The 20,246-nt window shown below is 46.6% G+C and overlaps 2 protein-coding genes across 2 annotated transcripts; both read left to right on the top strand.

Moving 5' to 3' along the window:
* Nucleotides 1-877: 877 nt before the first annotated feature.
* Nucleotides 878-2,116, top strand: LOC133886537 (probable pectinesterase 53). Its single transcript, XM_062326210.1, has one exon. The coding sequence runs from the start codon at nt 878-880 to the stop codon at nt 2,036-2,038; it is 1,161 nt and encodes a 386-aa protein (XP_062182194.1). The 3' UTR covers nt 2,039-2,116.
* Nucleotides 2,117-7,426: 5,310 nt separating this feature from the next.
* On the top strand, nt 7,427-11,709 carry LOC133886660 (beta-glucosidase-like SFR2, chloroplastic). The gene is made up of 10 exons (XM_062326430.1): nt 7,427-7,673; nt 8,125-8,476; nt 9,123-9,261; nt 9,383-9,549; nt 9,630-9,851; nt 9,967-10,138; nt 10,217-10,450; nt 10,547-10,696; nt 10,871-11,000; nt 11,354-11,709. The coding sequence occupies exons 1-10, from the start codon at nt 7,478-7,480 to the stop codon at nt 11,536-11,538; spliced, it is 1,947 nt and encodes a 648-aa protein (XP_062182414.1). The 5' UTR covers nt 7,427-7,477; the 3' UTR covers nt 11,539-11,709.
* The last annotated feature ends 8,537 nt before the right edge of the window (nt 11,710-20,246 follow it).

The following is a 20,246-nucleotide window of genomic DNA, read 5'->3' as shown; positions in this document are numbered from 1 at the left end:
CATGGCACCGTACCATTGACCTACGGTGTCATGGCTTTTGGCGCTGTGATTTAACATGTTTTCTAGCCTATCTAACATGGCATAGCACGGTGTCGAAGCTATAACGCTGTGCAATTGACCAATGGCGCCGGAGGTTGTGGAGCCATGAAAAAGATCTATTTTTTTAATAAAGTTTCTAAAATATATTTTCTAAAAAAGCTCAAAAGTAAAAATTCCACACGAATTGTAAGGTACAAGTAGCTACAGCCACATCACATGTAAACAAACATATTTCTTACAGTCAAATACACACAAATTAGCCTCATCAGTACTCGACATGGGCTGGGCTCAGCAACGATGTTCTTTCGAGAAAGGAAAGCATGTGTCGAACTTTTTTATTTATATTTTTTTCGAATTAGTAAAAATGTATATTTATTTTAAAAATTTACAAATCTATACTACTATCGCCCCTTCAACGACTGATAGATGTACGTGACACAACAGGCAACAAGTCTATATGGCGTGCCAGAGCACTTGTGTCTACGTGGCGCCTGTTGGATGGGCTCACATTAATATAGATCTGAAATTTTTATAATGAATATATTTTTGCAATTTCTACGAAAAAAATATAAATAAAAATTTAGCATGTGTCTGGTGCCCTGGGCCTCAAAATCCCCTACTGGGCTTGTTCCTCTCGTGGGCCGTAGAGTCCACAAGAGCAAGAACACACAACACCACACGTCTTGCAGCATGCATGCATCCCCAGAACACATGGAGGTGAGGTGAGGTGAGGTGAGGCCCTGAATTAGGTCGGCCATGGCTACCTCCGCGGTCCACCAAACAGTGGCAGCGACCTCCCGCCTTAAAAATGATCGATCGAGAAGAGGCATCATCGATCATGGCGCGGCCAGCGGCGGTCCTGATGAAACCCCTGCTCCTGTTAACCGTCGTTCTAGCGTCGACGTTGCCGGCGCCGTCGGTGCAGGCCGCGGACGCCGGCGGGTTCGGGAACTGGGTGGCGCTCAACCAGAAGAGCTACGCGGTGAACAATGCGCTGTTCGCGAAGAAGGCCGCGGGCGACGGGGGAAAGACCCTGGACGCGAACCTGTCGGCGGCGGAGGAGAAGAAGGTCACCTACGTGGTGGACCCCGAGGGTAAAGGGGACTACACCAACGTCACGGCGGCCTTGGCCGCCATCCCCGAAGGCAACGAGAAGCGTGTCATCCTTGACCTCAAGCCCGGCGAGTACCGCGAGAAGATCTTCCTCAACCTCAGCAAGCCGTTCGTGACGTTCAAGTCGGACCCAATGAACCCGGCGACCATCGTGTGGAACGACACGGCGGCGACGACCGGCAAGGACGGGAAGCCCGCCGGCACCGTGGGGAGCACCACCGTGGCGATCGAGTCCGACTACTTCATGGCCTACGGGGTGGTGTTCAAGAACGACGCGCCGATGGCCAAGCCCGGCGCCAAGGGAGGGCAGGCGGTGGCGCTGCGCGTGTTCGGGACCAAGGCGGCGTTCTACAACTGCACCATCGACGGCGGGCAGGACACGCTGTACGACCACAAGGGGCTGCACTACTTCAAGGACTGCGTGATCAAGGGCAGCGTGGACTTCATCTTCGGCTTCGGGCGGTCGCTGTACGAGAACTGCCACATCGTGTCGGTGGTGAAGGAGGTGGCGGTGCTGACGGCGCAGCAGCGGAGCAAGTCCATCGAGGGCGCCATCGAGAGCGGCTTCTCGTTCAAGAACTGCAGCGTGAAGGGGGTGAAGGGAGGGCAGATCTACCTGGGCCGCGCCTGGGGGGACTCGTCGCGGGTGGTGTACGCGTACACGGAGATGGGGGAGGAGGTGGTGCCCGTGGGGTGGGACGGCTGGAACATCGCCAAGCCGGAGAGCAGCGGCATCTACTACGGCGAGTTCAAGTGCACCGGCCCCGGCGCCGACGCCCAGAAGAGGGTGGGGTGGGCGCTCGACCTCACCGAGGAGCAGGCCAAGCCCTTCGTCGGCACGCACTACGTCTACGGGGACTCGTGGATCCAGCCGCCGCCCAAGTAATTATGAATCATGCAATGCAAGCCCATTGGGCTGGGCTGGGCTGGGCTGGGCTGGATATATCTATCTTCTTCGATCAGATCCTAGCTGCTTGGGTACGGTCAATCTTAAGCGATCGATCGACGTGCATTTCTTAGTTTTTATCCTTATTATATGCACTTTTAAATTTCTTTGTTATTATATGCACTTTGAAGTGTTTAATCATGTAAAAATAAATAAATTTGTTTGAATTTTATTTAAAAATTGTCAGTGTACCCGTGTACCGGCGACATCTGGTAGATTTTATTTATCGGAAAAATAATTTTTGCTTACAAGTACGCCAGCTTCAAAGATCCCATCTGATGCTCTAACTCAAATTACCAGCATGGACGCTCCCTAGCAAGTGTATGAGTTTGACCGAGATCCACAAATATCTGACTAGCCTGAGGAGTGGTTCTCTTTTGGTGGGATAATTTTTTTAACCTGCTTTTGAGATAATGTGTCTTTGTCATTATGTAATGTAGGAACAAAGTTTTCTTGTGGTGACATGGAATGGATGAAATCAAGCACCATATCATGAACACAACAACCGACTAACGCCTGGATCATGCTTCTATTTACAAGATCATTGAAGTATCCCTCTCTGAGCTCAGCTAAATCGACTCATTGTTTCTTGTGTACAAAACCTTCAGCTATTCCCCTCCCCCACACACTCCTGGGATTACATTATCTCAGTTTGATCCATAGTTGATCCGTTATAACTGAAGTATGTACTATTTTTATAAAAAAAATAGTATATGCATATCAAAAAGTATTATATAATTCAGTTATAATATGATCAACTATGGATTAAGTTAGGAGTATGTACTTTCGAAAATACAGATTAGTTTCTATCTATCGATCTATATATATACGATAAAGTAATATTCTGTAAATTCACACTACTACAGAAATAGTTATCAGTGCCGGCTCAAAAACACCATCAATGACGATTTTTGAACCGGCACTGATACTACCACTATCAGTGTCGGTTCCTAACAGAGAACCGGCACTAATACTGACACTATCAGTGCCGGTTCCTAATACTAACCGACACTGATACATATTACAGGGCAAAAAAAAAGCTCGCATTTTAGGAATAAAAATGATTTCAACGCGTATTCATGGAACTAATGCACTTGCTGATTGGCAGAGCACTGGCATCATATTACAAAATCGAATGCATCCAACGGATATATCAATATCATCATCCTAGAGAAATCGCGCATCAAAAACACATCTAGCTTTCCATGTTTCACCTCCGGTATTTCGCATAGCCCAACATTAGAGCAGATCAGAGACTCTGTACCTCCAAATATGACCCACCAATTCATCAACCAAACACGTTATACACAACAGATCGATGCGTACAAGCCTCATGAATTCTCACTTCACCCACCAGGCCACCATAAACTCAAGGTCAAACCATATCACTACCACAATTGAACAAATTCACACCAAAATAGAGTACTAGAGAACCCAAAAATCATCTACAACAAACTCACCAATCCGCGGATTGGAGAGCGCAGTTAGGCTGTAGTACTGGAACTGTGCTAGCTCGAGAATCGTGCAGCTATTCTCCTCGCCACCTAGGTTTATTACAATAGTGAACTATCAATTGGGGAAAAGAACCGAGCAATGAGTAGACAGAGAGGTGGGAAGGGGGGAAGAGTCGCGCTGGACGAGTACCGCTCGTGGGAGGGGACGACGGTGGGGAGCGGAGGGTGAGGAGGCCGCAGCCAGCATGGGCGGTGAACGCGTCGAGAGAGAGAGAGAGAGAGAGAGAGAGAGAGAGAGAAGGCTGAGAGCTCCATCGATGATGTAACATCCTGAGTTTTAGCATGTCAGTTAATTGCAAATTTCACTCCAAATTAAAAAAATATAATTAATTAAACCAAATAAAATCAAGAAAATATGTATATATATATATATATATATATATATATATATATATATGCACCAGTATGTATATATTCATATGTATTAAATTGGCTAAGTACTCCGAAATGCACTAGAATTATTTCCAAAATAATCCCTGCATTGAATTGGTGCATATGCAGTTAGTTTATTGATGTTATGGTTACTTGTCTGGAGATTAGAATTTGAATGTCTTTCAAATTCGAATCTACTCTTAGTTTTCATTCAGCTCAAATCAAATTGAATACAAATCCCTTGAATTCAAATCCTCTTTCAAAAATCAATATCCAAGTCCAAATCACAGTTCAAATATTCCAAATTGAATTGATCATAATCCAAAGTCAAATCCAAATTCAAATCCCTCATTTGAATTTATTCCAAAAACATTTTTCCATTTCTTTTTCTCTTTTTCACCCTGGGCCTAATTTCTTTCTCTTCTCAGGCCGGTTTCTCCTCTCCTCTCTTGCGCGGCCCAGTCAGCTCGACTCCCTTCCCCCTTCCTCATCCCGCACTCGACCCAGCAAGCACGCCCCTCTAGCCTGCTCGCCTGCGTGCCAGCTTGCCTGCCCGCGCACACCCGCACGCGAGCTCGGCCGTACACGTGCCGCTCATCCCGCGGCCACTCGCCCGCGCCTCCGTCTCCCTCTCCTCCAGAGCGACACCGTGCCGCACCGCAACAGCCGCCCCTTCCCTCCCCGGGAAATATCGCCACGACATCCCCTTGTTCTCTCGCTCTCTCGCTTCTCTCTCTACCATCACAGCACGCTGCCCATGCGCCTGCACTCGTGTGACTTTCGAGAACACGCATGCGCATGGATGGCGCAATGCGCCCATTCCACAGGAAATGAGGTGGGCGCCACTTCACCACCTCACCGCCGCTCTGCTCGCCAACGATCGCACAACGTCACGAGCCCAGCACCGCCTCAAGTCGAGCCGTGGGGCTATAAAAGGCGTAGCCCCGACCCCTCTCCTCCCTTTTTTCCCATTTCACCACTGTCGCACTAAAATCCACCACCACCCCATCTATCGCCGTTCTTCCTCCGCAAGCTGCCGAGGAGCCCTAGGAGGACGCCACTGTCCTTGTGCCGCTCTTCATCGACCAAAAGCCCGACAGGAGGCCATCCGAGCCGGAGACCGAGCACCACATCCGCCGCCTCTTCGACACATCATCGACCGCCGCCCTGCCCGTCGCCGTTCTTGCTCTTGGTGAGCATCCTAGCCCCCTCACGAACCCTCCTAGATAGCATGTAGCCGCCCCCGTGCTTCCTTCTCACGCGTAGCCGTGTGCAACCGTGTTTTGCTTCGCTGTCGTGCTGTTACTCACCGCCGGTGTGCCTTATGCTACTGTGTGTGGTCCGACCATCGCGCCGTGTAGTCTAGGGAGCTCTAGGTCCCTTAGTCCGTGCAAGTTGACCACGCCGGTGTGGGGGAGGTGCTGCCCAATTTTCTTGCACCGCCGCTGTCTGTTCCGGTCCCGACCCATCATCAATGAGCCCCTAGCCGAGTCCCCCGTAACGCGTAGGTGGACGGCGATGGTATCTCGCCGTAGAACCCAGGCGGAAACCCAACTCCGGCGAGCTCACCCGTGCGGCTCTGCCGCAATTGCTCACCATTGGCCTAATCCAAGCCCATTTCGGCCCAACCAAGTACTGTTTATGTGGGCCCTAGTTACTGGTCAGGGGTCCCACATATGAATAGTGCAATTTCATATTTTTCCGATCTAAGTTTAGATTAAACTTTTTGGGAGTCATAACTTCTCCGTTCTGGCTCCGATTTCAGCGATTCTTTTGCCGAAATTCATCTAAATTCGAGATCTATCTATCCATTACAATGTGATGTCTATTATGGCTCATTTGGCTTTCCATTTGGTGCTATTGATTCTTCCTTAGTACTGCGCGGGAAGCGTTAGGAGTGAGGAAGATCCTGACTACAAACAAGACCTTGAAGAAAACTTCGGAGAAGGCAAGTCCTATTTCCTTGATCATATTGAATCCATGTTTTCAGATAATCTAAATGATCAACTAAAACCTGACTTATTATCGTATGTGCTATATATTGCGCTTTTACAAACTACTTATGGTAGTTACTCCTATCAAACACTTGCTACGCCTTAAATATCATCATCTAGAATACATATCATCCTAGGATTTACCTGTTGTTATCTATATTAACGTTGAACGACGTCTTGATATCTAGCATGCATAGGATTGAATACGTCTCCTCTGAGACGTCACTCTTTTAAAATACATCTCTTTGGAGATAACAATTTACTATTATCAATGTTAACTCGTATACCATGAATCTTTGATGGTTGTGAAATCCGTGATGTCGTGTGGGATATAGAGGGTAATGTGTAAAAATGGGTGAAAACTGTTTTGGCGCGAGCAGGTAGAGTGATCCTCCGGGGAGGATGCTCTTGAGGGCTTGAGTTACCTGGTGGTATTCATTGCCAATAAAGATGTCTGGCCCTGCCGTTTAAGGACCGAGTCATTGCGCTGTCATGCTCAGTCTCCCCTATGAACTATTCAAACTGTTTTAAGGTTAATAGTAGATGATACAATGGAATACCTGCATAAAACTGTTTTGCGCTAACTAAAATCGTAAAGCCTCATCCTTGAATTACCCTTTTATGCATCTATCAACACTTTGAAGTAGTATATGGCTTGCTAAGTACTTTTCGTACCCACTCTTGCTGTTATTCAGATGAGAAAGTCGATGCCGACTTCGCCGAAGGTGCAGGCGAGGATGAAGAGTAGTTGTAGAAGTTGCGTTCGGACCTTAGCTTCTTGTGACTATGGGTCCTTGCTTTTCTCTATGTTTTTTTTGCCATTCGGCCAGATTTATAATATATTGTATGGTTTGTACATAGATGAGAAGATAGATCATAGTAGCTGAAAGACAATAGGTAATTAGTTATCATTTTTTAGGGTTATGTGCTAGGGGTACGGGGCTGTACACCTAGCACATAACCCCTCAAAAAAAGTTATCTTTATATTACCAAAACCAATTAATCGATGTGCATTTTTTAGTTTGATCATTTACTTATTTTCTTTTGTTTATGTAGTAACACAGTGACTCTGATTCTTTGTATGTATGTGTATGTACTATTATTTTATCCTCTAGAATAGAAATGAAATCAAATGTCCAATAATCCAAGAGATGTAGACATGCATGCTGCATTTTAATTTTTCCCACACGTAGTAGGCAAAGAAACTTTCGGGAAGGAAAAGGATCGACGTAATCTACATGTCCTTTCTTGACGGATCCTGTGCATTGTCCTCACGTAATCGAATCATATCCAAACGAAAATATGTTCAAATCCAATCCAATGTGAAAATGAGTGGCTGGAAAAATGAGTCTCGATGGTTCTCATGGAACAACCTCCTCGCGCCACGTGTCTGCGTGGGCCCCACCGCTAACGAACTGCCTCCTTATCCCCGAGAGCCCTGTGGTTCCCGCCACTCCTATCGAGGAGTATTCCCCAGGGAAAAAAAAAAAATCTCCAAAATGGCAATCCCGGCCTTGGTGGTGGCGGCGGCGAAGCTCGCCGTCCTGGTGGCCGCCGCCGCGACGGCGGCCAACGCGGCCTCCTTCGCGCGGTACCGGCGCCGTCACCTCCGCCGCATCCCCAACCCCATCGACGAGTCCGCCGACCCCATCGCGGACTTCCGCGCTCTCCCCTCGTCCTCCGCTGCCGCCTCAGGTATCTCCTCCCTTCCGCGCACAAACCGTGACCCTCTTCTAGTTAGTTCGCTTATTTAGCTGTGTTAGTAACGGTGGTCGTTATGAAGGCGCTGCATTGGTGCGGTTGTCGATTTAGTTTTCTGGAAACCCCAATCGGCCATTTTAGGTTCCGTCAATTTGTTGTGGAATTGCTCATATTTTTTTAAGCCGAGTAATTTCTCACCTGATGACTGTTAATTGATCGATGCCATTAATTAAACTATGGAAGAAAATAGGATTTGTTGATGTGAACTGGGGTGTAGTATACTCACCTGTGGATCAGTTCAGTCATTCGCTTGGTATTGTTAAATTTGCACAGCTCTGAAGTCTTTTCTTTAGAAAATTGAAATTCCATACTCTAGTTATCTAATTACTAACCAGCCAATGACAGCCAACATGGAAGTCCTTATGGTGTGTCAAATTCTTTGCAGAAGATGACAGTTTCTTCTTTGGGCTAGCGACCGCGCCTGCGCATGTTGAGGACAGGCTGGAAGATGCTTGGCTTCAGTTTGCAATTGAGCATTCATGCGATGAAAAGGAGGCTGTGAGCGACCAGAAACCAGCAAATGCGGTGATGGCATCTGCCGCTGGTGATGGAGGCTCTCAACTGGCTTCTAGGTCAATAGGAGAGGAAAAGGCTGACGATAGAGAGAAAAGGAAGCCTCTTAAGGTAGCAATGGAGGCAATGCTCAGGGGGTTTGAAATGTTTGCTGAGGGTGGAGAGTCCAGTGGAGGCGATAATTGCAGCCACAATGTTGCAGCTTGGCACAATGTTCCATGCCCGTAAGTACATGAATATATAATATTTTTTTGGTTTTTGATGAATGGGTGAAAATAGTTCTTTTCAGAGTAAAGAAGGATGTGTGAAACTTTGATGAATAAGGAAATTATTTTAGTTATGTAAACCAACAGCATAAGTGTGTTTGCTCGTTTCTTGCAAGTATGTGTTTGCACTGTGTACATGCACAGTTGCAAAATTATTTCCTCTGGGGAGAGTGGCTAATGATTTTGGAAATTTTTCTATCCTTCTAATTTGGGTATGTGCTTGATTGAGATATTATGTGAAACTGGGTTTCACAGATGAGACAAAAAAAAAAAAATCGACCAACCTAGGATGAACTAGGTGGCATTGTATATAAGAAGAAATAGGCATCCAAATTCGAGTTGAAGAGAACTCAAACCTAGATGGTGGGGGTGTACACCCACACCTCCCACCAACTGAGCTGGCTCAGTTCCTTTCACGGATGAGACATGAATTCATACTTTATTATTATGTATTATGCCAGTTCTATTGTTACTTCCTTTCAACTTTTTGTTATCTATTCAATTATTTCTGGATGTTATCTTTTTCCTATACACTAATGTGCCTAACATGTTGCTTAAATACAATGGACTCTCACATGTGAGCAAACTGTACCTATTTGTTCAGGCAAGAAAGGCTCAAATTTTGGTCTGATCCTGATACTGAGTTGAAACTTGCTAAGGAAACCGGCATCAGTGTTTTCCGCATGGGTATAGATTGGACAAGGGTAATGCCTAAGGAACCAACTGAAGAGTTTAAGAGCTCAGTAAGTCTGCAGGATCCTGTTTTGCACTTCATGTGCTCTCTCTGAACGTTCACTCTTTCTTCTCTTTATGGAATGCACAATCTTCACACTGATGGAATAAGAGAGCTATCACTTTTTCAAGGTCAATTTTGCAGCACTTGAGCGGTATAGATGGATCATTCAAAGGGTTCACGAATATGGAATGAAAGTTATGCTTACATTATTTCATCACTCACTTCCATCTTGGGCTGGAGAATATGGGGGGTGGAAGATGGAAAAAACTGTCAATTACTTCATGGATTTTGTGAGGTACTCCTTTCTAGCAGTCGAATTGGCCTATCAATACTGGTCCATGAATCTGTTCTAAGAAGTTAATTTTGGTTGTGCAGGCTTGTTGTTGATCGTGTATCAGATTTAGTGGACTACTGGGTGATTTTCAATGAACCCCATGTGTTTGCGATTCTGACCTATTGTGCTGGTGCTTGGCCTGGTGGGGACCCTAATGCAATTGAAGTAGCAACATCTGCTTTGCCAACTGGTGTATACAATCAAGCGTTGCATTGGATGGCTATTGCACATGTGGAAGCCTACGACTACATACATTTGGAAAGGTAGATGATATGTTACTTGAAATGCAAGTACTCTAATGACTTCCATAATTCTTAGTTGAATACTCGGGTGTTTGTGTTCCTCTAATTTTCTTATTATTCATTTCTTAATTGACAGCAAAAATGCAAGGAAGCCAATCGTTGGTGTCGCTCATCATGTATCGTTTACACGTCCGTATGGTCTATTTGATCTTGCGGCTGTCACACTGGCTAATTCGTTGACCCTTTTCCCTTATATTGATAGCATATCTGATAAACTAGACTTTATTGGCATCAACTACTATGGTCAGGTAACTTGAATACTAAATTCTTAAATAAATGGTCTGATTTTGTAAACAACAAGAGTTGATTACTCCATTTTCATTCAGGAGGTGATATCAGGACCTGGTCTAAAGCTTGTGGACAATGACGAGTACAGTGAATCTGGTCGTGGTGTTTATCCCGATGGACTGTTCCGTATACTGATTCAGTTCAATGAACGATACAAGAGCTTAAATATACCTTTTATCATTACTGAAAATGGAGTTTCCGATGAGACTGATCTGATTCGGAAGCCATACATTTTGGAGCACTTGTTAGCCATATATGCTGCAATAATCATGGTCCACGCTTAACTTTTTAACTTGTAACCAAACATGTTTTTACTATACACTCACGTAGATGTAACTTCCAGCACTGATAGACATATTGTTTTGAAGGGTGTGCGTGTGCTTGGTTATCTATTCTGGACAACATCGGATAATTGGGAATGGGCGGATGGTTATGGTCCCAAGTTTGGGCTTGTTGCTGTTGATCGTGCTAACAACCTAGCACGGAAACCTCGGCCTTCATACTATTTATTCTCCAAGGTGATATCTTGATTTCAGCAAATTATACTGTACCATGTGTATCCATTGTCTCTCAAAAGTAACAAACTCTTGTTTCTAATGTTGGTGCATTCCTTTTTCTTGTTTTTCATCAAATTGTCTAGTCATGTGATAGCTCTTCTCTGATAATCTTAACAAGATGCACTTGAATTCCAGGTTGTTACAACTGGGAAAATTACAAGACAGGACAGAGCATTTGCTTGGAGGGAACTGCAACAAGTTGCATTTCAGAAGAAAACACGTCCATTTTTCAGGGCAGTAGATAAACATGGTCGGATGTATGCAGGTAGATAGTGTTTCTTTTCAAAATATTTTGATATAGTTGTAAATCGACAATATCTATAGGTGGTGGCTTGTTTCATCAAAAACAACTTGATAAGTAGGATAAACAACAGCTATTGACTTACTGTAAAATATGTCAATAGCTACTGCTCTCTTCAGGCTTCTCGGAGTCAAGATTGATGCTACCTCCCTTTTTTCTATGAACCATCTCTGATATCATCCTATGCCCTTCTCAGTTGAGTTATTATTTAGTTACCAAAGGGACTAGACAAAAAACAGCTGGAGTGCAAATTTTATTAAGTATAAACCATGTTTGCTCCCTCCACCTAAGAATTTGCGGTCCTCTTTTACTTGCAGGGGGTCTAGATCGGCCTATTCAGCGACCTTTCGTATTGCGGGATTGGCGATTTGGTCATTATGAAATGGAAGGCTTGCAGGATCCTTTGAGTCGCTTTATAAGATCCATTGTTTCACCAATTTCACGCAAGAAGAAGATTCATTACATTGAGGATGACGTATTCTCTAATTCTATTTCCTGTTGATGCTTGTTACTCTAGTTGGTGAGTCAAGATAATTTGATAGTCCTGTTTTTTTCTTTCCTTGTATATCACCTATCTAGAACTGCTTGTCCTGATTCTTTTGTAGATAAGTAGGTTAATTTGTCCTCTAGATGAAATAAATAAAAAGTTCTGGGAAATGAAAGCTTCATGATCTGCAGTGAATTACAACATGGTTGTGTACTATTCATCATGGCAGTAAGTATCTTGAATATTGCTTGCTCTTTTATTTTGCTGTTACCTCTGGAATATATTAGTGAGTTAAAATTCTTGATTTGACTGAAGGCATGACTGATCTAATGTCTTGTTAATCGATGTTCTATTGGCTCGTGTTTTACCAAACAAAAATATCTGTTTCAAAAGTGGCATGCTGATGGAGCCCCCTTCCCTCCCACCACTGCCCTCCCTGGGCTTGGCGTCCGGTTTCCTCACGCCCTGCGCTTTCGATCCTTGGCCTCTCCAAGGCGACCTCTTCCCCTCTTCCACTCTCTCCCCTCTCGCCCAACCCTTCCACCCTGGCAGCTTTGCTGCGGGCCAATCTAAGGAGCAGCGTTGGCTCCATGACACCCCCTCTCCACCTCCTCGGCTGAGTTGTCGCCGTTGTCTCCCGCTGCGCCGGTGTCTAGCGTCACGAGGTTGTCTTACGCGCAAAAAGGAAAATGCATTCTTCAAGGGAATGCTCATTGCCCTCCACCTCTCCAAGTCCCTTCGTCGAGTTTCATGGCTGCAGCCAGGAGGGCTCCACCCCCACGGCCGACGACGGTTTAGTACACCCTCTCTTAGGTTGATGACGGTGGCTGGATCTTGGTTACCAGCCGTCGACGTCCCCGGCCACCTAAGCCTCGACCCTAGCTTCGTCCCCAGGCACCGAGGCCATTGCCCGCGACCCTTGATGGTCGTTGTTTAAACTGTCTTTCGTGGAATCACCATCGGCTGGATTGCCGACTTCCTCTAAGATGTTTTAGCTGCAAGGGGTTTCGACATCACGTGAAAGACTGCAAGCGGTCGCGATCATCTCCTTCGAGCTCGGAGTTGTCTGACCTTCATCACCAAATTTGGCGAGTCAGTCCTGCCGATTCTACTCCGGTGGGCTCGGCAGCCGGGTCCGGCACCCCGTCCCTTCATGCCAGCACGTCCAGGGATAGCTAGCGGAAGGGTTCCACTCCCACTGGGTCTGCAACCTTCAGACCAACCCCGGCAGCCTCCCCTTGAGAGTTCCTTAACTCGTCGCCGACCTTCGCCCTAGAGGTTATTGTCCCTGCTCCATTGGAGCTTGTTGTCCCTGCTGCGCTGGAGCGTGTTGTCGTTCCCTGGTCCAGTGCGTTCTCCACCGAGGAGCACCATTTTCGCTGGGCGCTTCTGGCGTACACCAATTGCGCCCACAGGGACATTCCGGTTAACAAGTTGTCAGAGTTCATCTTCGACAACCTCTGAGTCTCGCCGAAGGAGTTCAACGTCAGGAGCTTCTTCCTTGACAACTTCCTGATCATCTACAAGGCGTAGGCTGCACGCGACGCCATCCTCACTGCCAGTGGTCGTTCGACGCATGTCCTATGGTTTTTCAAACCTTGGACATGTATGGCTCACGCCACCGGTGCCACCTTGCAGTACAGGCTCATCATATCTCTTAGGGGCATCCCTCCCCACATTAGGTCTGCCTCAACGGCTCAGCTTCTTCTCGGTAATCACTGTTGGGTGGAGCAACTTGCAGACGGGGTTTTAGCGGAGCAGGCTGATTTTGCCGATCTCCGTGTTGTGGCTTGGGCCGACTTGCTGGAGAACATTCCCAGTAATGTGATTATGGAGGTCATCGAGCCACGCGATACCATTCGTTATGATGACCCCGACATGCAGTAACTCTTCGGCAACCTTCCGCCTTACATCATGGACGCACAAAGTCTGAGATATAACATCTCCATCCGGCTCACTTCTATGGCGGAGTTTCGTCTGCCTTCTTCTTCCAGCAGTGACGGCGTCGCTTCTTCTGGTGATGAGGGTGGTCTCGCTAGCAGCATGGGCCGCGATGGTCTTTCCCGAGGATGGCGGTTGTCTACCTTGACCCTACCAAACACGGCGGTCGTGACTGCTGGCTCGTCGGTGCGCGGCCGCGGCCATGTCCGTTGCATGGCCGGTTTTCTTCTCCCCTCCTCGACTTCCACGTGAATTCATTTCAGATCCTTTCGAGACGCGCCGCTCAAGGAGACAACAGCTCACATGTTGTCTCCTGCGGGCCTTGACCCTGCGCTATCACCTTTCGGCGCGCTGTAGGCTAGCGTGTCAGACCGTGCTGTTTTCCTCAACCCAGCCTGTGACTCCGCTGTTCTGCGTACCTTTGACCCCATGATGGCGGAGCTCCATGCCTGCGATAGATCCACCACCTGAGGTCTGACAAAGCCTGTGGCTTCTCGTCAAGTGTTCCTGGTTTACTCACGGAAGCGGTGTCACGCAAAATCTGCTGAGATCTCCATGAGACCCAGAGAAACGGTCCTTTCTTGCGACAGTTTGAACTCACCTTCAGTGGGCCGCTCTCCTGTTACCCCACATGCCATGCCTTCTGTGGGCTACGCAAGCCGATCCACCAGCCGCCTTGCGCGTCACGACCTTGCGTTGTGGCCTGGCAAACACCCTCGTCGTAGTTCGTGTTGTCGGACGCCCAACAGCTCTGCTAAATCACGACACCAAGCTGACTCAGTTGTCCCAGTTGAGGCTTGTGACCTCTTAGCCTCTCCGGTAGTTTCGCCTACTATGACGAGTGGAACGACGGTTCAAACCTTCCTTCAAGGGCTTACCAGGGAAATCCCTACACCTCTAGCAGCGCCCAACTGCAACACCACCTCTTCGCGCTGTATTTTTTCTGCTCCCAGAAGGAGTGCTAGGCTGGCCTCAATCCAACCTTTCTCGGGTCCGGCCTTGAAAAAGGGGGGTAGCTCTACTCATGCGCCAGCTCGTCCTAGTCAAAGATGATGGGGGCGATTACGCCACAGTTGCAGCAAGTGTATTTTCAGCTCTTCGATCAACCTCTCTCAGAGCAGCACCTACGAGCTACACGGGACCTCTTCCCTGCCCAGGGGTTGCCGGTCGCGGCTAATATGCAAGCCGCGGACTCGCCGGTCTGAACTGATAGGTGCTAGTCATGGGTTGTTGCTAGTTTTCATGGATAACTTCAACATATTCAGTTGGAATATCCGCGGGCTAAACTCTAAAGCCCGTCGGGATGCACTCCGCACCACAATCACCGATGTTAATGCTTCGGTTGTGTGTTTGCTTGAGTCGAAGCTCGCTGAAGTGTCGTCATTCCTAATAAACGAGATTTGTGGCCCCGCTTTTTCCTGGTTCTCGTTCTTGCCTGCCAACGACACTAGGGGGCGCTATCGTGGCTTGTCGGCAGCCTTTTTCCTTAACTGTCGTCCAGGTTTTGCAATTCTCTGTCAACGTTTCTATTGCTTCGCCAGCACACGACCCCTTCCACATGTCAGTTGTTTACGGTCCTACTGATGAAAGCCTCAAAGTTGCCTTCCTCTCCGAGCTGACCAATGCTAGGGACCTTTTGCCTGGGCCTTGGTTGCTTATTGGCGATTTCAACTTAATCTCTTCTTTGGCAGATAAGAACAATGCGAACATCAACAGGCACGCCTTTAACAAGGTTTTGTCGCTTCATCTCAGGACAAAAGCTCAAAGATCTTCATCTCCTCGGGCGGCGTTACATGTGGTCCAATGAACGAGCCTCCCCACTCTTGTGAGGCTCAACAGAGCTCTTGTCTCTTTGGAATGGGACGCTTTGTTTCCCAACTGCCTGCTTCACGCGTTGTCGTCTGATTGCTCAGACTATTGTCTGCTTCTCCTATCAACCTCGGTCACTTCCCAGTGACAGTGTCGTTTTCATTTTCAGTCCTTTTGGACCAGGTTTCCAGACTTCCTCGATGTTGTTCAGGAAGGTTGGACGCTGTTGCTGGCCGAGCTACACCTGCCGCCCCTCATTCAACTCAACATCCTGCTCCGGCGCACCGCCAAGTCGCTTCAGAGCTGGAGTAGTAAGCGGATCGGCAATTTCAGAGAGCAATTGCTCGTCACTAGGGAGGTGATCTTTAGGCTTGACACCGCGCAAGAACATAGGCCTCTCTCGCTTCCTGAGGCCGAGCTACGTAAGCACCTCAAGTTTCTATGCCTCTGCTTATCCTCCCTTGAGCGAACAATCGCGTGGTACTGCTCTTGACTGGCTTGGATTAAGGATGGTAACGCCAACACAAGACTATTTCATTCTTTTGCCAGCTTCAGAGTGTGGAAGAACACCATCACATCCTTATCTACAACAGACGACCCGGTCTCCTCGCATTCAGGAATGGAGGAGCTGCTGTTTAATCAACTTCGCCTCTATTTTTGGTGTCTCCCCTTTAAGAGATCATTCCATTGAGCTGAGCAAACTCGACAGTTCTTCCCTCAACTTGTAGTCTGCAGTCGTTGGACATCCCTTTCCGCGAGATGGAGATCTTTCAGGACATCAAGCTCCTTCCACTCAATAAGGCTCCGGGTCCTGACGGATTCACGACGGAACTCTTTCAAGCTGCTTGGCCGGTTATCAAGAATGACATCACCCTTGCCATTTGCGCTTTTGATTTTGGTGATCACCGAGGGGTTGAACGACTCAATAACGCCTTCGTCTCTCTGCTCCCAAAAAAGGAGGGGGCGACCTCACCATCCGACTACCGTCCAATTAGTCTAATTCACAGCATCGGCAAGACACCAAAACCATGGCGTTCCGCCTAGCACCTAAGCTGAAGGACTTGATCTCTAATAGCCAAAGCGCTTTCTTAGCCGGCCGCTCGATCCACAACAACTTCAAGCTGGTTCAAGACTACTCAAGAGATAAAATATACCAAAAATTCTTCTCAAACTATACATATCCAAGGCCTTTAATTATGTTAGTTGGTCCTTCCTCTTGGAGGTCCTAAATGCTTGGGGCTTCGGCCATCGATGGTGTAGTTGGATCAAAGCCATTTTGGGCTCTTCAACCACCCGGATTATGCTCAATTCCTTTCCAAGGCCTACGATCTTCTACACCAGGGGTTGTGGCAAAGGGATTCCCTATCCCCTTTCCTATTTGTTATGGTCATGGATGTCCTCGACCAGGCTCTAACTAAGGTGAGCGTGGCAAGTGTTATCGCTTCCACTGGCCACCGTCCAATCTTGCATCACTGCTAGTTGTACGCCGACGATGCTGTGATCTTCCTTTCCCCAACACCTCAAGACATCAGAGCCCACCTGGATATCCTTCATTTCTTCGGGACATCCACTGGCTTAAGAACAAATTTGAGTGTGCGGTAGTCCCCATCGCTTGCACTGACGACGACATGAGATTTATCAACGAGCTTCTTTCATGCGGCCTGCCTTCCTTCCTCATCACATACCTTGGAGTGCCTCTCACTACCGGTCGCCTACGAAGACATCATCTTCAGCCGCTGATCGACAAGGTCGCTTCTAAGTTACCGATATGGCAAGCCAAACTCATCTCTAGGCCCGGTCAGGTAACTCTTGTGAAGGCAATCCTCTCTTCTTCCCCTTACACACACTGATGTCCATCGTTATCCCGGCGTGGGTGATCAAGGAAATCGACAAGTTTCGTAAGGCCTTCCTTTGGACAGGTGATAAAGCTCTGTCCGAGGGACGTAGTGCTATCGCTTGGCAACGGGTGTGCAGATCGACTCGTTATGCCGGCCTGGGCATCGCCGACCTCCGGTTCGCTGGCATTGCGCTACGCTTGCGTTGGCTATGGTGGCAGCGGGGGATTCCATCTAAACCTTGGGCTGCACTCCCTCTACATCATGAGAGCGCTGTCACCACTCTCTTTGATGCTTCGACCACTTTTGAATTTGGCGATAGGAAATCAACGTTGTTCTGTACTGACACATGGATCGACCGCCGTTCCATCAGAGCCCTGGCTTTGGACCTTCTTCTCTGCATCTCTCCTACTTGCTTGAACCTCAGATCAGCCAACGAGGCTTTGATCGATCGTCGATGGATTTGGGACATCACTGGCCCTCTCTCCATTCCCGCAATCGCTCAATACGTTCAGCTTTGGTCTCGGCTATAGCAAATTAACCTCACTGGCGAGAAGGACCGCGTGTTTTGGAAATGGAATTCTTCTGGTGTATACACTGCAAAGTCAGCATACAGAATCCTTTTCCAAGGTTGCACCCGTTTCGCCTTGGAAAACTTGGGTGCCGTCCAAAGTTAAGTTCTTCGGATGGCTTGGGCTGCACGACCAATTGTGGATAGCGGCTCGTAGGAAGCAGCGGGGTCTGCAATCGGAAGATTTATGCACGCACTGCTCACAAGTTTTGGAAACTACTGATCACCTACTTTTTCACTGTGTTCTGGCTCGCGAGCTTTGGTGGCGGGTGCTAGGCACCTATGTATCGGCCGACGCAATCTCGTTCCTCAACTGGTGGACGGATCTTTGCGGATGGGTAGCAAGTAATTTCCGGAAGGACCTCGACTCTCTAATCCTCCTCACCGCTTGGTGTATTTGGTTATCGCGGAATGATGCCATTTTCAATAGCCGTCGTGTTAGCTCCGATACCCTGATGGCCCAGATCAGGGAGGGCGCTGCATGATGGTGCGAAGCCGGGGCAAAAAAACTTGGCCATCCTTTGGGTGCGACTGCGCACGTTTAGCTCGGTGTTCTAATCCTGTTGCGGCTCAGGTTCATAGAGATTGCTTCAATCATGTAATAGCTTCTTAAGACGATCCTTCTTTTGACTGGTTAACGGTCGTGGTGTAATAACTTTAATTGTATTTCTCTTCTTAATACAAAGATGCGTAGCTCTCCTGCATATTAAAAAAATAATATCTGTTTCGGATCTACCTTTTGCTAGCTCATAACTATGTCCTGCATTTCTTAATTGAAGATAGTTCCAGGGGAACTGATGTAACTGAACATATGGGCAACAGGACACCATTATCTACATCCTTTGTGATTCATCGAAAGCTTTGTGCATAAGACATTCAAGTCATCTGAGTTAATGGCTGCTATTTGTGGTCTAAATCACTGCAACCATCACGTGATCAGCCCTACCATCTTAATAGGAGTTTCAAAATTAACTGCGGCACACTAGTTTTCTAAATGCGCGATGTAAACATTGCCACATTGGCAAATTCTCCCTCCCTTGTGAAAATGTATCCATGATTGATCGGTCATGAGCAGTTCTGGTTCCACATTTGGATTTTTTACCTACTTACATCATGGGCAATAGTTGCTGTAAAGAAATGAAAATTTTCAGAAAGTTAGTAAGCTTTGTGCAACATATAAGCTTGTAGTTAAGGACTTCATAGGTTCAGTTATCACATAACTTGCGTGAAGGACTTTGCATCTAAAACAAGAGAAAACTTGTCAGCAGAAGGTCCAATGATAGGCAGTGCTCATTAAGTGAAGTTTACACTCATAGTGAGGCAGAGGATGTTTGGTTGGATAAATGAATTCATCCCTGCCGGAGTGGGTGTATGATGGGATATGGGCAGGTTTCGTACTACGTTGGCATGCATAAGCGGATATGCCTAACTGTATTGGCCAATTTGATGCATTCGGTGTGATCAATGCAGATCTATCCTCCTGCAGGAGCTCATGGATTCATGTGCTCCTCACGTCTTCTAAATTTAGTACCTCCAAATCTTATTGTAACATTGCTGGTCCATACCTGACTTTCTGAACCTTTTTTTAAGGCTGTGCATGTCTTCTTTGATAGAATTAGTCCACTAAGTTCTCTATGTCCGTACCCGATTATCCAGTTAGCAAGAATGGGTCATGCATTCCCTTGTAACCACACCCCTCCTGAAGCTGAACTAAGGACATGTTAACCATTGATCTCGTGGTGCTAAACAATCTAATAACAAGTCTTAGCAACAACATATATTAACATTTTCTTAGCATCAAGGTTGTTAGGTTCTCGATCTAGGGTCTTAGAACCCTATGATCCTATTGGACCATTTCAATCCCAACCCTAGTAACATTTTACTCCCTCCAGCCACAAATTAGTATCATTTTGGACATTGGAATGGACTCCAAAGTGCAACTTAAACAACTAACTTATATTTTAATATATTTATAAATCCTAGTAAAAACTGTAGTATTATGAAGTACTTGTTGATTTAAATCTGCATGTATCCTGAAAGGACACACTTTTGTACTTGGAGAAAGCAGTTAGGAGGAACCACATAATATAGAGGCCAAGACATTATACTCTTATGAATCATGAATTTTTTATGATCCTCCCATGGTCCTATGATACAATCGTATCAACAGGAAAATGATCCCTATCAACTTTGCTTGATGGTTTGTATAACTAACCTTAAGTGTCTCCTACCTTAAACTTGTTGGTAAAACCTTGCATCTTCCACTTGCACCTACTTGCTAAAGTCTATTATTGCGAGAGACAATAAATGGTTGCAAAGACCATTTAGAGATCATAATTACAAATCGTGCAAATATTGTTTCACCTTTTACAGACTAGATGTTTTGTTCCTTCTTATTCACATGCCTTGTCATGTGTTTTCCCTGAAACAAAAAGGGAAAAGAAAAAAGACATAGCACTTCATAGTATTGTTTTCTCTGAAAAGAAGAGTAAAAAGATAACAAAAAAGAATCCTGTGGCAATATTTTCTCTGAAACAAAAAGGGGAATGAGAAAAAAAGAAAACATC

The sequence above is a fragment of the Phragmites australis genome, chromosome 12 (assembly GCF_958298935.1).
Source record: "Phragmites australis chromosome 12, lpPhrAust1.1, whole genome shotgun sequence".
In the NCBI taxonomy this organism is placed as follows: domain Eukaryota; kingdom Viridiplantae; phylum Streptophyta; class Magnoliopsida; order Poales; family Poaceae; genus Phragmites; species Phragmites australis.
Note: the sequence above shows the minus strand (reverse complement) of the source record. Positions and strands in the feature narration are given on the sequence as shown.

Excerpts from the sequence above, each read along its gene's own strand:
- LOC133886660 (XM_062326430.1), top strand. The coding sequence starts at position 7,478 with ATGGCAATCCCGGCCTTGGTGGTGGCGGCGGCGAAGCTCGCCGTCCTG. Across the intron at positions 8,477-9,122 it reads TGGCACAATGTTCCATGCCC|GCAAGAAAGGCTCAAATTTT; the intron begins GTAAGTACATGA and ends CTATTTGTTCAG. Across the intron at positions 9,262-9,382 it reads CTGAAGAGTTTAAGAGCTCA|GTCAATTTTGCAGCACTTGA; the intron begins GTAAGTCTGCAG and ends CACTTTTTCAAG.
- LOC133886537 (XM_062326210.1), top strand. The coding sequence starts at position 878 with ATGGCGCGGCCAGCGGCGGTCCTGATGAAACCCCTGCTCCTGTTAACC.